General features: G+C 40.5%; 1 protein-coding gene across 1 annotated transcript; it reads right to left on the bottom strand.

Moving 5' to 3' along the window:
* Nucleotides 1–14777: 14777 nt before the first annotated feature.
* Nucleotides 14778–15489, bottom strand: LOC139755724 (ubiquitin-protein ligase E3B-like). The gene is made up of 2 exons (XM_071674361.1): nucleotides 15028–15489; nucleotides 14778–14819 (listed from the first exon to the last, which is right to left on the bottom strand). Exons 1-2 carry the CDS (start codon nucleotides 15487–15489, stop codon nucleotides 14778–14780), a joined length of 504 nt encoding a protein of 167 aa, XP_071530462.1.
* Nucleotides 15490–18425: the final 2936 nt, after the last annotated feature.

Below are 18425 nucleotides of genomic sequence, written 5' to 3'. Positions count from 1 at the left end.
TCACACAATTTCCCTTTCCCAAGCTCACTTACTCTTCCCCACCCTCTTCCCCACATCACTCTTCTTTCTGAAAACCCTTACAAATCTTCACCTTACCCTTTCCACAAGATAATGATCAGATTCCCTCCAGTTGCACCTCTCAGCACTTTAAACTTTCCAAGTCTCTCTTTCGCGCGCCTTTTAAAATTAACACCTAACCCAATAGTTTTAGTGATAGTGATAGTTTTCATACATGGTGCTTTGCAAGAAAATAGTGAAATTGGAAAATATGTAGCTTAGACATTAAAAGCTTATTTATACAGTGTTAAATTGATGAAAGTTTATTAGGGGGGGTTTTGTACATTAAATTATACATATATATACATTATTATACACATATTTATTATATATATATATTTATATATATATATATATATATATAATATATTTAATATATATATATATATATTTATATATATATATTTTATATATATATATATAGATATATATTTATAAATATATATATATTATATATTATATTATTATATAAATATATATTTTATATTATATATATATATTATATATATATATTTATATTTTATATATTACCCCTTTGGGGATGGGGCTGAAAGAATACTTCCCAGAAATTCCCTCGCGTGTCGTAGAAAGGATTTGAGGGGACGGGAGCGGGGGGCCGGAAATCTCCCCCCCTTGTTTTTTTTTTAAAACTTTCTAAAATGGGAAACCCGAAGAGGAGTCCCGCGGTGAGGATCATCCTCTCGAAGGCTCAGATTGGGGTGCCTATGTGTGTGAATTTTAACCAAGATGTGAAAAAAGGAGAGATGGATAGTATGCTTGGGGGAAAGGAAACCTAGATGTTTTGGTCTGAGTGAACGAAGCTCAAGGGAAAGGGGGGGAAGAAGGGTTTTGGGGAAATGTCTTGGGAGAAAGTCAAGGGTTTAGTGAGGGGAAACAAGAGCAAGGGAAGGAGTAGCAGTACTCCTGAAACGGATTTTGTGGGAGTATGTGATAAATTGTAAGAAAGTAATTCTCGATTATATGGGAAAAACGAAAGTTGTGGAGAAGAAGGTGATTTTTGGGTTTGCATATGCACCTGGGCATGAGAAGAAAGTCGGGAGAGGCAAGTGTTTTGGGAGCAGCTGATGAGTGTTTTGGGTGGTTTTGATGTACGAGACCGGGTTATAGTGATGGGTGATTGATGCAAAGGTGAGTAATGGGGCCGTTGGGGGAATATTGGTAACATGGGTTTTCCAGTGTTGTAAATGGAAATGGTGAAGAGCTTGTAGATTTATGTGCTGAAAAGGATGGTGAGGGGAATCCCGGGTTTTTAAAAAAGCGAGTTATACATAAGTTACGTATATAAGTAGGAGAGATGGCCAGAAAAGCGTTTTTGGATATATATACCTGAGAACCCGGATACCACCCCCTTTGTGATGAACATTGGAATTTTGTGACCCACAAAACCCCAAAATATCCTCACTCAGAAATGAGCGTTTGGGGAAAAGGACTTTAAGGAGTGAGTTAAGATGCCTAAAAAACAAGGCTGACACTTCAAAGTAGTACTTGTAGTGTTACTTGTCGTCACACAGTCCGGCAGGAGAGGTCTACACCAGTTCTTCGTCAGTGCCAGAAAGCTCTGCCTTCGCAGTCGGAGGAACAGCAGCCAGTGCCATCGAGGAGGGGGCCCAAGACGACCCAACTCGAGTCTTCTGATTTTAAAATTTTAGGGTGGAACAGGCCGTTACAGGCCATGAGTCCTCAACATGTTTGGAACAAACAGTTCTAATCGAGGGCATTTTTGAGGCAACAAGAGAGGTTTAGGGAGGAGCGGGCTGCTGAGCGAAGACGTGATGAAGCTGCTGTTAAGGTACAGGGTTTCTGTCCCTGGAGGCTTCTGAGTGCTCACTTCATAAAAAAGATTAGGGAAAAAGTTCGATGAATTGGGGTGTTGAACAGGGAAACCTTGACAGCCCCTTCACTTCCTCCAGCTTTGGATGTGTTTGTGGAGGTTAAATCGTTTAATTAAGATATTTGGGTGGGCAAAGATAACAAGGATTTGAGATCTTTAAGGTATTGTTGGTAGCATGGACAGTGAAAACATGAAAGTTAATTATGTTTTCATGTGGGGAAAGAATAAGGAACTTTCATTGCAATGGATTTCAACATATGAAAGATTATCCTGATCATTGCCCGTAAGTTTTGGAAAGGGCCTACAAGCTGAGGGAATTTTTTCAGAGAATCGTCTAATATCTCTATACCTACGTCTCACTCCTCACTTTTACTGCAACAAAAACCTGGAGGATTTTTGCGCATGCAAAAACTTTTGGGAACCCCCTGAGGCCCGCACTTAATAAGTTTAACAGAAAATATTATGGGGGTTTTTGTGTATAGAGGTCTATACACAACTTTGAATGTATTCCCTATCACTGGTCCTTTTTCAGCAAAGCTCCCCAAGCTGTTTCTCATTTCTCTCCCTTTTTAATACTCCTTTTTGTGGATGTGGGGCTTGGGAAGTGAGTCCATTGTTGTTCGCTGATGTACAGTGTGGTGGCTGATACAGTCAGCCATTTTGGAAAGGGAAGACAAGCATCCTCCTCGAAGGCTCAGAGTGGGGTGCCTAAATGTGTTGGGGTGTAACCAGATGTGAAGACCTTACAGGAAAAAAAATCACTCTTGAAGTTGAACTTCAGACACAATGAAAAAAGTGAAGGAAAATAGTGAAATTTGGAGGAAAATGTAGCTTAGACATTGAGGTTATTGATTCAGTGGTTTTTAAAATTTATGAGAACTTTCTATTGACGTTTGTGTAAATAAATTAACATTTCCTTTTTTCCATAGCAGAGGTTGAACCCTAATGTGACATATTTTTTTCATTCATTTCCAAACTGAAGTTTTCAGTTTTCTAAATTGTTTTTTTACTTTTTTTATATGTATATATATATGTATGTGTGTGGGTGTGTATTTGTGCATATGTATGTGTATGTGTGTGTATGTGTATATGTATATATATATGATATTATCCCTGGGGATAGGGGTGAAAGAATACTTCCCACGTATTCCTCGCGTGTCGTAGAAAGCGACTAGAGGGGACGGGAGGCGGGGAGCAGAAATCCTCCCCTCCTTGTATTAACTTTCTAAAATGGGAAACAGAAGAAGGAGTCACGCGGGGAGTGCTCATCCTCCTCGAAGCTCAGATGGGGTGCCTAAATGTGTGTGGATGTAACCAAGATGTGAAAAAAGGAGAGATAGGTAGTATGTTTGAGGAAAGGAACCTGGATGTTTTGGCTCTGAGTGAAAACGAAACTCAAGGGTAAAGGGGAAGAGTGGTTTGGGAATGTCTGGGGAGTAAAGTCAGGGGTTAGTGAGAGGACAAGAGCAAGGGAAGGAGTAGCAATACTCCTGAAACAGGAGTTGTGGGAGTATGTGATAGAGTGTAAGAAGTAAATTCTCGATTAATATGGGTAAAACTGAAAGTTGATGGAGAGAGGTGGGTGATTATTGGTGCATATGCACCTGGGCATGAGAAGAAAGATCAAGAGAGGCAAGTGTTTTGGGAGCAGCTGAATGAGTGTGTTAGTGGTTTTGATGCACGAGACCGGGTTATAGTGATGGGTGATTTGAATGCAAAGGTGAGTAATGTGGCAGTGAGGGAATAATTGGTATACATTGGGTGTTCAGTGTTGTAAATGGAAATGGTGGAAGAGCTAGTAGATTTATGTGGTGAAAAAGGACTGATGATTGGGAATACCTGGTTTAAAAAGCGAGATATACATAAGTATACGTATGTATGTAGGAGAGATGGCCAAAGAGCGTTATTGGATTACGTGTTAATTGACAGGCGTGCGAAAGAGAGACTTTTGGATGTTAATGTGCTGAGAGGTGCAACTGGAGGGATGCTGATCATTATCTTGTGGAGGCTAAGGTGAGATTTGTATGGTTTTCAGAAAAGAATACTGAATGGTTGGGGTGAAGAGGGTGGTGATGAGTAAGTGAGCTTGAGAAGGAGACCTGTGTGAGGAAGTACCAGGAGAGACTGAGTACAGAATGGAAAAAGGTGAGAAACATGGAAGTAAGGGAGTGGGGGAGGAATGGGATGTATTTAGAGGAATCAGTGATGGATTGCGCAAAAAAATGCTTTGGCATGAGAAGAGTGGGAGGTGGGTTGATTAGAAAGGGTAGTGAGTGGTGGGATGAAGAAGTAAGAGTATTAGTGAAAGAGAAGAGAGAGGCATTTGGACGATTTTTGCAGGGAAAAAATGCAGTTGAGTGGGAGATGTATAAAAGAAAGAGGGCAGGAGGTCAAGAAAGGTGAAGAGGTGAAAAAAAGGGCAAATGAGAGTTGGGTGAGAGAGTATCATTAAATTTTAGGGAGATAAAAAGATTGTTCTGGAAGGAGGTAATAAAGTGCGTAAGACAAGGGAGCAATGGGAACTTCAGTGAAGGGCGCAAATGGGAAGTGATAACAAGTAGTGGTGATGTGAGAAGGAGATGGAGTGAGTATTTTGAAGGTTTGTTGAATGTGTTTGATGATAGAGTGGCAGATATAGGGTGTTTTGGTCGAGGTGGTGTGCAAAGTGAGAGGGTTAGGGAAAATGATTTGGTAAACAGAGAAGAGGTAGTGAAAGCTTTGCGGAGATGAAAGCCGGCAAGGCAGCAGGTTTGGATGGTATTGCAGTGGAATTTATTAAAAAGGGGTGACTGTATTGATGACTGGTTGATAGGTTATTTAATGTATGTATGACTCATGGTGAGGTGCCTGAGGATTGGCGGAATGCGTGCATAGTGCCATTGTACAAAGGCAATGGGGATAAAAGTGAGTGCTCAAATTACAGAGGTATAAGTTTAGTTGAGTATTCCTGGTAAAATTATTGGAGGGTATTGATTGAGAGGGTGAAGGCATGTACACAGCATCAGATTTGGGAAGAGCAGTGTGGTTTCAGAAGTGGTAGATGATGTGTGGATCATGTGTTTGCTTTGAAGAATGTATGTGGAAATACTTAGAAAAGCAAATGGATTTGTATGTAGCATTTATGGATCTGGAGAAGGCATATTTATAGAGCTGATAGAGATGCTCTGTGGAAGGTACTAAGAATATATGGTGTGGGAGGCAAGTTGTTACAAGCAGTGAAAAGTTTTATCGAGTATGTAAGGCATGTGTACGTTTAGGAGAGAGGAAAGTGATTGGTTCTCAGTGAATGTAGGTTTGCGGCAGGGGTGTGTGGATGTCTCCATGGTTGTTTAATTTGTTTATGGATGGGGTTGTTAGGGAGGTGAATGCAAGAGTTTTGGAAGAGGGGCAAGTATGAAGTCCATTGGGGATGAGAGAGCTTGGGAAGTGTCATTTGTTGTTCGCTGATGATACAGCGTGGTGGCTGATTTTATGTGAGAAACTGCAGAAGCTGGTGACTAAGTTTGGTAAAGTGTGTGAAAGAAGAAAGTTAAGAGTAAATGTGAATAAGAGCAGGTTATTAGGTAGAGTAGGGTTGAGGGTCAAGTCAATTGGGAGGTAAATTTGAATGGAGAAAAACTGGAGGAATAAGTGTTTTAGATATCTGGGAGTGGATCTGGCAACGAATGGAACCATGGAAGCGGAAAAGGATCAAAGGGTGGGGGAGGGGGCGTAAATCCTGGGAGACCCTTTAAGAATGTGTGGAAGTCGAGAACATTATCTCGGAAAGCAAAAATGGGTATGTTTGAAGGAATAGTGGTTCCAACCCAATTTTGTATGGTTGCGAGGCGTGGGTTATGGATAGAGTTGTGCGCAGGAGGGTGGATATGCTGGAAATGAGATGTTTGAGGACAATGTTTGGTTTTGAGGTGGTTTGATCGAGTAAGTAAATGAGGGTAAGAGAGATGTGTGGAAATAAAAGAGAGTTGTTGAGAGAGCAGAAGAGGGTGTTTTGAAATGGTTTGGGCACATGGAGAGATATGAGTGAGGAAAGATTGACTAAGAGGATATCTGTGTCGGAGGTGGAGGGAACGAGGAGAAGTTGGAGACCAATTGGAGGTGGAAAAATGGAGTGAAAAGATTTTGTGTGATGGGGGCCTGAATATGCAGGAGAGTGACAGGAGGGCAAGGAATAGAGTGAATTGGATCAATGTGGTTATACCGGGTTGACGTGGTGTCAGTGGATTGAATCAGGGCATGTGAAGCGTCTGGGGAAAAACCATGGAAAGCTGTGTAGGTATGTATATTTGCGTGTGTGGACGTGTATGTATATACATGTGTATGGGGGTGGGTGGGCCATTTCTTTCGTCTGTTTCTTGCGCTACCTTGCAAACACGGGAGACAGCGAAAAAAAAATAAGAAGATATATATATATATATATATATATATATATTATATATATATATATATATATATATATATATTATATATATATATATATATATATATTATATATATATATATATATAAATATATATATATATTTTTTTTTTTTTTTTTTTTTTTTTGCTTTGTCGCTGTCTTCCGCGTTTGCGAGGTAGCGCAAGGAAACAGACGAAAGAAATGGCCCAACCCAACCCCATACACATGTATATACATACGTCCACACACGCAATTATACATACCTACACAGCTTTCCATGGTTTACCCCATTTGCGTACACATGCATTACACCCTCGATAAAAACTTTTCACTGCTTCTAACAACTTGTCTCCCATCCATATATTCTTAAAACCTTCCACAAAGCATCTCTATCAAACTCTACCATAAGCCTTATCCAGATCCACAAATGCTACATAGAAATCCATTTGTTTTTCCAAGTATTTCTCAATACATTCTTCAAAGCAAACACCTGATCCACATATCCTCTACACACTTTGAAACCACACTGCTCTTCCCAATCTGATGCTCTGTACACGCCTTCACCCTCTCAATCAATACCTCCCATTAAATTTACAGGAAAGCGCAACAAACTTATACCTCTGTAATTTGAGCACTCACTCGTATCCCCTTTGCCTTTGTGCAATGGCATTATGCAAGCATTCAGCCAATCCTCAGACACCTCACCATGATCATACGTACATTAAATAACCTTATAAACTAGTCAACAATTTAGTCATCCCTTTTTAAATAAATTCCACTGCAGCACCATCCAAACTTGCTACCTTGCCAGCTTTCATCTTCCGGAAAGCTTTAGTACGTCTTCTCTGTTTACCAATCATTTTCTATAACTCTCTCACTTTGCACACCACTTCGAGCAAAACAACCTATATCTGCCACTCTATCATCAAACACAACACATTCAACAAACCTTCAAAATACTCACTCCACCTCCTTCTCACATCGCCATTACTTGTTATCACCTCCTCATTAGCCCCTTACATTGAAAACCATTTGCTCCTTGTCTTACGCATTTTATTTAACTCCTTCCAAAACATCTTTTTATTTCTCCTAAAATTTAATGATACTCTCTCACCCCAACTCTCATTTGCCCTCTTTTTCCATTCTTGCACCTTTCTTTTGACCTCCTGCCTTTTCTTTTATACATCTTCCACTCATTTGCTTTTTACCAACAAAAATCGTCCAAATGACTCTCTCTTCTCTTTCACTGATACTCTTACTTCTTCATCCCACCACTCACTACCTTACTAATGAAGCTACCTCCCACGCTTCTCATGCCACAAGCATCTTTTGCGCAAGACATTACAACATCACTAATACATCCCATCCTCCCCACCTCCCCCTACTCCTTTGCTCTCACCTTTTTCCATTCTGTACTCAGTCTCTCTGGTACTTCCTCACATAAGTCTCCTTCCAAAACTCACTTACTTCAACACTCTCTTCACCCCAACATTCTCTCTTCTTTTCTGAAAACCTCTACAAATCTTCACCTTAGCCTCCACAAGATAATGATCAGACATCCCACAAGCTGCACCTTTCAGGACATCAACATCCAAGTGTCTCTCTTTGGCGTGCCTATCAATAAACACATAATCCAATAACGCTCTTTGGCCATCTCTCCTACTTACATACGTATACTTATGTTATATCTCGCTCTTTAAACCAGGTTTTCCATTCGCCAGTCCTTTCTGAGCACACAAATCCTACAGGCTCAACACTATTTACATTTACAACAATTAGCACCATGTATACCAATTATTCCCTCAACTGCCACCTTACTCACCTTTACATTCAAATCACCCATCACTATAACCGGTTTGTGAATCAAAACCACTAACACACTCATTCAGCTGCTCCCAAAACACTTACCTCTCATGATCTTTCATCTCATGCCTAGGTGCATATGCACCAATAATCACCCATCTCTCTCCATCAACTTCAGTTTTACCCATATCAATCTAAAATCTACTCTTTTACTCTCTATCACATACTCCCACAATTCCTGTTTCAGGGGTAGTGCTATCCTTCCCTTGCTCTTCTCTCTCACTAACCCCTTACTTTACTCCCAAGACATTCCCAAACACTCTTCCCTCTTCCTTGAACTTCGTTTCACTCAGAGCCAGAACATCCAGGTTCTTTTCCTCAAACATATTACATATCTCTCCTTTTTATTTCTTTCCATCATTTAAGCTTATAACAAACATTAATTTAGACAGCCCAATATATTTATATATAATATATATATATATATATATATATATATATATTATTTATATTATTATATATATATATATTTATATTATATATATATTAGGCTGTCTATATGGAAATGTGGTTATAAGCAAGATGAGAAAAAAGGAGAGATATGTAATATGTTTGAGGAAAAGAACCTGGATGTTCTGGCTCTGAGTGAAACGAAGTTCAAGGGAAGAGGGGAAGAGTGGTTTGGGAATGTCTTGGGAGTAAAGTAAGGGGTTAGTGAGAGGAGAAGAGCAAGGGAAGGAGTAGCACTACCCCTGAAACAGGAATTGTGGGAGTATGTGATAGAGAGTAAAAGAGTAGATTTTAGATTGATATGGGTAAAACTGAGAGTTGATGGAGAGAGATGGGTGATTATTGGTGCATATGCACCTAGGCATGAGATGAAAGATCATGAGAGGTAAGTGTTTTGGGAGCAGCTGAATGAGTGTGTTAGTGGTTTTGATTCACAAGACCGGGTTATAGTGATGGGTGATTTGAATGTAAAGGTGAGTAAGGTGGCAGTTGAGGGAATAATTGGTATACATGGGGTGCTAATTGTTGTAAATGTAAATAGTGTTGAGCCTGTGGATTTGTGTGCTCAGAAAGGACTGGCGAATGGGAAAACCTGGTTTAAAGAGCGAGATATACATAAGTATACGTATGTAAGTAGGAGAGATGGCCAAAGAGCGTTATTGGATTATGTGTTTATTGATAGGCACGCCAAAGAGAGACACTTGGATGTTGATGTCCTGAAAGGTGCAGCTTGTGGGATGTCTGATCATTATCTTGTGGAGGCTAAGGTGAAGATTTGTAGAGGTTTTCAGAAAAGAAGAGAGAATGTTGGGGTGAAGAGAGTGTTGAGAGTAAGTGAGTTTTGGAAGGAGACTTATGTGAGGAAGTACCAGGAGAGACTGAGTACAGAATGGAAAAAGGTGAGAGCAAAGGAGGTAGGGGGAGTGTGGGAGGAATGGGATGTATTTAGTGATGTTGTAATGTCTTGCGCAAAAGATGCTTGTGGCATGAGAAGCGTGGGAGGTAGCTTCATTAGTAAGGGTAGTGAGTGGTGGGATGAAGAAGTAAGAGTATCAGTGAAAGAGAAGAGAGAGTCATTTGGACGATTTTTGTTTGGTAAAAAGCAAATGAGTGGAAGATGTATAAAAGAAAAAGGCAGGAGGTCAAAAGAAAGGTGCAAGAATGGAAAAAGAGGGCAAATGAGAGTTGGGGTGAGAGAGTATCATTAAATTTTAGGGAGAATAAAAAGATGTTTTGGAAGGAGTTAAATAAAATGCGTAAGACAAGGGAGCAAATGGGTTTTCAATGTAAGGGGCTAATGAGGAGGTGATAACAAGTAATGGCGATGTGAGAAGGAGGTGGAGTGAGTATTTTGAAGGTTTGTTGAATGTGTGTGTTTGATGATAGAGTGGCAGATATAGGTTGTTTTGCTCGAAGTGGTGTGCAAAGTGAGAGAGTTATAGAAAATGATTTGGTAAACAGAGAAGACGTACTAAAAGCTTTCCGGAAGATGAAAGCTGGCAAGGTAGCAAGTTTGGATGGTGCTGCAGTGGAATTTATTTAAAAAGGGGATGACTAAATTGTTGACTAGTTATAAGGTTATTTAATGTACGTATGATTCATGGTGAGGTGTCTGAGGATTGGCTGAATGCTTGCATAGTGCCATTGCACAAAGGCAAAGGGGATACGAGTGAGTGCTCAAATTACAGAGGTATAAGTTTGTTGCGCATTCCTGGTAAATTTAATGGGAGGGTATTGATTGAGAGGGTGAAGGCGTGTACAGAGCATCAGATTGGGGAAGAGCAGTGTGGTTTCAAAGTGGTAGAGGATATGTGGATCAGGTGTTTGCTTTGAAGAATGTATGTGAGAAATACTTGGAAAAACAAATGGATTTCTATGTAGCATTTGTGGATCTGGATAAGGCTTATGGTAGAGTTGATAGAGATGCTTTGTGGAAGGTTTTAAGAATATATGGAGTGGGAGACAAGTTGTTAGAAGCAGTGAAAAGTTTTTATCGAGGATGTAATGCATGTGTACGCAAATGGGGTAAACCATGGAAAGCTGTGTAGGTATGTATATTTGCGTGTGTGGACGTATGTATATACATGTGTATGGGGTTGGGTTGGGCCATTTCTTTCGTCTGTTTCCTTGCGCTACCTCGCAAACGCGGAAGACAGCGACAAAGCAAAAAAAAAAAAAAAAAAAAAAAAAATATATATATATATATATATATATATATATATATATATATATATATATATATATATATATATATATATATATATATATATATATATATATATATATATATATATATATATATATATCTTTCTTATTTTTTTGTCGCTGTCTCCCGTGTTTGCAAGGTAGCGCAAGGAAACAGACGAAAGAAATGGCCCACCCACCCCCATACACATGTATATACATACACGTCCACACACGCAAATATACATACCTACACAGCTTTCCATGGTTTACCCCAGACGCTTCACATGCCCTGATTCAATCCACTGACACCACGTCAACCCGGTATACCACATTGATCCAATTCACTCTATTCCTTGCCCTCCTGTCACTCTCCTGCATATTCAGGCCCCGATCACACAAAATCTTTTTCACTCCATTTTTCCACCTCCAATTTGGTCTCCAACTTCTCCTCGTTCCCTCCACCTCCGACACAGATATCCTCTTAGTCAATCTTTCCTCACTCATTCTCTCCATGTGCCCAAACCATTTCAAAACACCCTCTTCTGCTCTCTCAACAACTCTCTTTTTATTTCCACACATCTCTCTTACCCTTACGTTACTTACTCGATCAAACCACCTCACACCACACATTGTCCTCAAACATCTCATTTCCAGCATATCCACCCTCCTGCGCACAACTCTATCCATAACCCACGCCTCGCAACCATACAAAATTGTTGGAACCACTATTCCTTCAAACATACCCATTTTTGCTTTCCGAGATAATGTTCTCGACTTCCACACATTCTTCAAGTCTCCCAGGATTTACGCCCCCTCCCCCACCCTATGATCCTTTTCCGCTTCCATGGTTCCATTCGTTGCCAGATCCACTCCCAGATATCTAAAACACTTTACTTCCTCCAGTTTTTCTCCATTCAAATTTACCTCCCAATTGACTTGACCCTCAACCCTACTCTACCTAATAACCTTGCTCTTATTCACATTTACTCTTAACTTTCTTCTTTCACACACTTTACCAAACTTAGTCACCAGCTTCTGCAGTTTCTCACATGAATCAGCCACCAGCGCTGTATCATCAGCGAACAACAAATGACACTTCCCAAGCTCTCTCATCCCCAATGGACTTCATACTTGCCCCTCTTTCCAAAACTCTTGCATTCACCTCCCTAACAACCCCATCCATAAACAAATTAAACAACCATGGAGACATCACACACCCCTGCCGCAAACCTACATTCACTGAGAACCAATCACTTTCCTCTCTTCCTAAACGTACACATGCCTTACATACTCGATAAAAACTTTTCACTGCTTGTAACAACTTGCCTCCCACACCATATATTCTTAGTACCTTCCACAGAGCATCTCTATCAGCTCTATCATATGCCTTCTCCAGATCCATAAATGCTACATACAAATCCATTTGCTTTTCTAAGTATTTCCCACATACATTCTTCAAAGCAAACACATGATCCACACATCATCTACCACTTCTGAAACCACACTGCTCTTCCCAAATCTGATGCTGTGTACATGCCTTCACCCTCTCAATCAATACCCTCCCATATAATTTACCAGGAATACTCAACTAAACTTATACCTCTGTAATTTGAGCACTCACTCTTATCCCCTTTGCCTTTGTACAATGGCACTATGCACGCATTCCGCCAATCCTCAGGCACCTCACCATGAGTCATACATACATTAAATAACCTTATCAACCAGTCATCAATACAGTCACCCCCTTTTTAATAAATTCCACTGCAATACCATCCAAACCTGCTGCCTTGCCGGCTTTCATCTTCCGCAAAGCTTTCACTACCTCTTCTCTGTTTACCAAATCATTTTCCCTAACCCTCTCACTTTGCACACCACCTCGACCAAAACACCCTATATCTGCCACTCTATCATCAAACACATTCAACAAACCTTCAAAATACTCACTCCATCTCCTTCTCACATCACCACTACTTGTTATCACTTCCCCATTTGCGCCCTTCACTGAAGTTCCCATTTGCTCCCTTGTCTTACGCACTTTATTTACCTCCTTCCAGAACATCTTTTTATTCTCCCTAAAATTTAATGATACTCTCTCACCCCAACTCTCATTTGCCCTTTTTTTCACCTCTTGCACCTTTTTCTTGACCTCCTGTCTCTTTCTTTTATACATCTCCCACTCAACTGCATTTTTTCCCTGCAAAAATCGTCCAAATGCCTCTCTCTTCTCTTTCACTAATACTCTTACTTCTTCATCCCACCACTCACTACCCTTTCTAATCAACCCACCTCCCACTCTTCTCATGCCAGAAGCATTTTTTTGCGCAATCCATCACTGATTCTCTAAATACATCCCATTCCTCCCCCACTCCCCTTACTTCCATTGTTCTCACCTTTTTCCATTCTGTACTCAGTCTCTCCTGGTACTTCCTCACACAGGTCTCCTTCTCAAGCTCACTTACTCTCACCACCCTCTTCACCCCACCATTCAGTATTCTTTTCTGAAAACCCATACAAATCTTCACCTTAGCCTCCACAAGATAATGATCAGACATCCCTCCAGTTGCACCTCTCAGCACATTAACATCCAAAAGTCTCTCTTTCGCACGCCTGTCAATTAACACGTAATCCAATAACGCTCTTTGGCCATCTCTCCTACTTACATACGTATACTTATGTATATCTCGCTTTTTAAACCAGGTATTCCCAATCATCAGTCCTTTTTCACCACATAAATCTACTAGCTCTTCACCATTTCCATTTACAACACTGAACACCCAATGTATACCAATTATTCCCTCAACTGCCACATTACTCACCTTTGCATTCAAATCACCCATCACTATAACCCGGTCTCGTGCATCAAAACCACTAACACACTCATTCAGCTGCTCCCAAAACACTTGCCTCTCTTGATCTTTCTTCTCATGCCCAGGTGCATATGCACCAATAATCACCCACCTCTCTCCATCAACTTTCAGTTTTACCCATATTAATCGAGAATTTACTTTCTTACACTCTATCACATACTCCCACAACTCCTGTTTCAGGAGTATTGCTACTCCTTCCCTTGCTCTTGTCCTCTCACTAACCCCTGACTTTACTCCCCAGACATTCCCAAACCACTCTTCCCCTTTACCCTTGAGTTTCGTTTCACTCAGAGCCAAAACATCCAGGTTCCTTTCCTCAAACATACTACCTATCTCTCCTTTTTTCACATCTTGGTTACATCCACACACATTTAGGCACCCCACTCTGAGCCTTCGAGGAGGATGAGCACTCCCCGCGTGACTCCTTCTTCTGTTTCCCATTTTAGAAAGTTAATACAAGGAGGGGAGGATTTCTGGCTCCCCGCTCCCGTCCCCTCTAGTCGCTTTCTACGACACGCGAGGAATACGTGGGAAGTATTCTTTCACCCCTATCCCCAGGGATAATATACATATATATATACATATACACATACACACACATACACATACATATGCACAAATACACACACACACACATACATATATATATACATATGAAAAATGTAAGAAACAATTTAGAAAACTGAAACTTCTAGCTTGAAATGAATGAAAAAAATATATGTCACATTATGGTTCAACCTCTGGCTATGGAAAAAAGGAAATGTATAATTTATTTACACAAACGTCAATAGCAGTTCTCATCAATTTAACCACTGTATCAATAAGCTTCAATGTCTAAGCTACATTTTTCTCCAATTTCACTATTTTCCTTCACATTTTCAATTGTGTCTGAAGGTTCTACTTCAAGAGTGATTGTTTTTCCTGTAAGGGTCTTCACATCTTGGTTACATCCACACACATTTAGGCACCCCACTCTGAGCCTTCGAGGAGGATGCTTGTCTCCCTTTCCAGATGGCTGACTGTATCAGCCACCAGCACTGTATCATCAGCGAACAACAATGGACTCACTTCCCAAGCCCTCACATCCACAACATGGAGTATTATAAAGAGTAGAAATGAGAAACAGCTTGTGGAGCTGTATGCTGAAAAAGGACCAGTGATAGGGAATACATTCAAAGTTGTGTATAGACCTCTATACACTAAATCCCCCATAATATTTTCTGTTAACTTATTAAGTGCTGGCCTCAGTGGTTCAAAGTTTTGCATGCGCACAATCCTCCAGGTTTTGGTTGCAGTGAAAGTGAGGAGGAGACGTAGGTATAGAGATATTAGACGATTCTCTGAAGATACCTCAGCTTGTAGGCTTTCCAATAACTTACAGGCAATGATCAGGATATCTTTCATATGTTGAATCCATTGCAATGTAAGTTCCTTATTCATTCCACATGCAACATAATTAAGCTTCATGTTTTCACTGTCCATGCTAGCCAACAAATACCTTGTAAAGATCTCAAATCTCTTGTTATCTTTGTCCAGCCTAAATATCTTAATGAAACGAGTAACCTCCACAAACACATCCAAAGCTGGAGGAAGTGAAGGGGGCTGGTCAAAGGATCCCTGTTCAACACCCAGCAATTCATCGAACTTCTCCCTAATCTGTTTATGAAGTGAGCATCTCAGAAGCCATCCACGGACAGCAGCCTGTACCTTAACAGCAGCTTCATCACGTCTTCGCTCAGCAGCCCGCTCCTCCCTAGCCTCTCTTGTTGCCTCAAGAAATGCCCCTCGATTAGAACTGTTTGTTCCAAACATGTTGATGGAGCTCATGGCCTGTACGGCCTGATCCACCGTAATTTAAACTCAGAAGACTCGGAGTTGGGGTCGTCTTGGTCCTCCTCCTCGAGTGGCACTGGCTGCTGTTCCTCCGACTGCGAAGGGCAGAGCTTGCTGGCACTGACGAAGAACTGGTGTAGAAGCCTCTCCTCGCCGGACTGTGTGACGAACAAGTATCACTACAAGTACTACTTTGAAGTGGTCAGCCTTGTTGTTAGGCATCTTCACTCACTCCTTAATGTCCTTCCACAAACGCTCAGTGTTCTGAGTGAGGATATTGGGGTTATGTGGATCAACAAAATTCTCTAATGGTTCATCACAAGGTGGTGGTATCCGTGGTTCTTCAGGTATATATATCCAATAACGCTCTCTGGACATCTCTCCTACTTACATACGTATACTTATGTATATCTCGCTTTTTAAACCAGGTATTCCCAATCACCAGTCCTTTTTCAGCACATAAATCTACAAGCTCTTCACCATTTCCATTTACAACACTGAACATCCCATGTATACCAATTATTCCCTCAACTGCCACATTACTCACCTTTGCATTCACATCACCCATCACTATAACCCGGTCTCGTACATCAAAACCACTAACACACTCATTCAGCTGCTCCCAAAACACTTGCCTCTCATGATCTTTCTTCTCATGCCCAGGTGCATATGCACAATAATCACCTATCTTGCTCCATCAACTTTCAGTTTTACCCATATTAATCGAGAATTTACTTTCTTACATTTTATCACATACTCCCACAACTCCTGTTTCAGGAGTATTGCTACTCCTTCCCTTGCTCTTGTCCTCTCACTAACCCTTGACTTTTCTCCCAAGACATTCCCAAACCATTCTTCCCCCTTACCCTTGAGCTTCGTTTCACTCAGAGCCAAAACATCTAGGTTCCTTTCCTCAAGCATACTATCCTATCTCTCCTTTTTTCACATCTTGGTTACATCACACACATTTAGGCACCCCAATCTGAGCCTTCGAGGAGGATGAGCACTCCCCGCGTGACTCCTTCTTCTGTTTCCCATTTTAGAAAGTTAAAAAAATACAAGGAGGGGAGGATTTCTGGCCCCCCGCTCCCGTCCCCTCTAGTCGCTTTCTACGACACGCGAGGAATGCGTGGGAAGTATTCTTTCAGCCCTATCCACAGGGATAATATATATATATATATATATATATATATATATACATATATATATACATATATATATATATATATATATATATATATATATATATATATATATATATATATATATATATATATATATATATATATATATATATGTATATATATGTATAGTATATGTATATATATGTATAATTTATTTACAGAAACGTCAATAGTAGCTTTCATCAATTTAACCACTGTATAAATAAGCTTCAATGTCTAAGCTACATATTTTCCAATTTCACTATTTTATTGTCAAAGCACCATGTATGAAAACTATCACTATCACTAAAACTATTGGATTACGTGTTAATTGACAGGCGCGCGAAAGAGAGACTTTTGGATGTTAATGTGCTGAGAGGTGCAACTGGAGGGATGTCTGATCATTATCTTGTGGAGGCTAAGGTGAAGATTTGTATGGGTTTTCAGAAAAGAAGAGTGAATGTTGGGGTGAAGAGGGTGGTGAGAGTAAGTGAGCTTGGGAAGGAGACTTGTGTGAGGAAGTATCAGGAGAAACTGAGTACAGAATGGAAAAGGGTGAGAAGAATGGAAGGGGAGTGGGGGAAGAATGGGATGTATTTAGGGAATCAGTGATGGATTGCGCAAAAGATGCTTGTGGCATAAGAAGAGTGGGAGGTGGGTTGATTAGAAAGGGTAGTGAGTGGTGGGATGAAGGAATAAGAGTATTAGTGAAAGAGAAGAGAGAGGCATTTGGACGATTTTTGCAGGGAAAAAATGCAATTGAGTGGGAGATGTATAAAAGAAAGAGACAGGAGGTCAAGAGAAAGGTGCAAGAGGTGAAAAAAGGGCAAATGAGAGTTGGGGTGAGAGAGTATCATAAAATTTTAGGGAGGATAAAAAGATGTTCCGGAAGGAGGTAAATAAAGTGCGTAAGACAAGGTAGCAAATGGGAACTTCAGTAAAGGGCGCAAATGGGGAGGTGATAACAAGTAGTGGTGATGTGAGAAGGAGATGGAGTGAGTATTTTGAAGGTTTGTTGAATGTGTTTGATGATAGAGTGGCAGATATAGGGTGTTTTGGTCGAGGTGGTGTGCAAAGTGAGAGGGTTAGGGAAAATGATTTGGTAAACAGAGAAGAGGTAGTAAAAGCTTTGCGGAAGATGAAAGCCGGCAAGGCAGCAGGTTTGGATGGTATTGCAGTGGAATTTATTAAAAAAGGAGGTGACTGTATTGTTGACTGGTTGGTAAGGTTATTTAATGTATGTATGACTCATGGTGAGGTGCCTGAGGATTGGCGGAATGCGTGCATAGTGCCATTGTACAAAGGCAAAGGGGATAAGAGTGAGTGCTCAAATAACAGAGGTATAAGTTTGTTCAGTATTCCTGGTAAATTATATGGGAGGGTATTGATTGAGAGGGTGAAGGCATGTACAGAGCATTAGATTGGGAAGAGCAGTGTGGTTTCAGATGTGGTAGAGGATGTGTGGATCAGGTGTTTGCTTTGAAGAATGTATGTGAGAAATACTTAGAAAAGCAAATGGATTTGTATGTAGCATTTATGGATCTGGAGAAGGCATATGATAGAGTTGATAGAGATGCTCTGTGGAAGGTATTAAGAATATATGGTGTGGGAGGAAAGTTGTTAAAAGCAGTGAAAAGTTTTTATCGAGGATGTAAGGCATGTGTACGTGTGGGAAGAGAGGAAAGTGATTGGTTCTCAGTGAATGTAGGTTTGCGGCAGGGGTGTGTAATTTCTCCATGGTTGTTTAATTTG

The sequence above is a fragment of the Panulirus ornatus genome, chromosome 20, assembly GCF_036320965.1.
Source record: "Panulirus ornatus isolate Po-2019 chromosome 20, ASM3632096v1, whole genome shotgun sequence".
Taxonomy (NCBI): Eukaryota; Metazoa; Arthropoda; class Malacostraca; order Decapoda; family Palinuridae; genus Panulirus; species Panulirus ornatus.
This window is presented reverse-complemented; position numbering and strand designations above follow the sequence as displayed.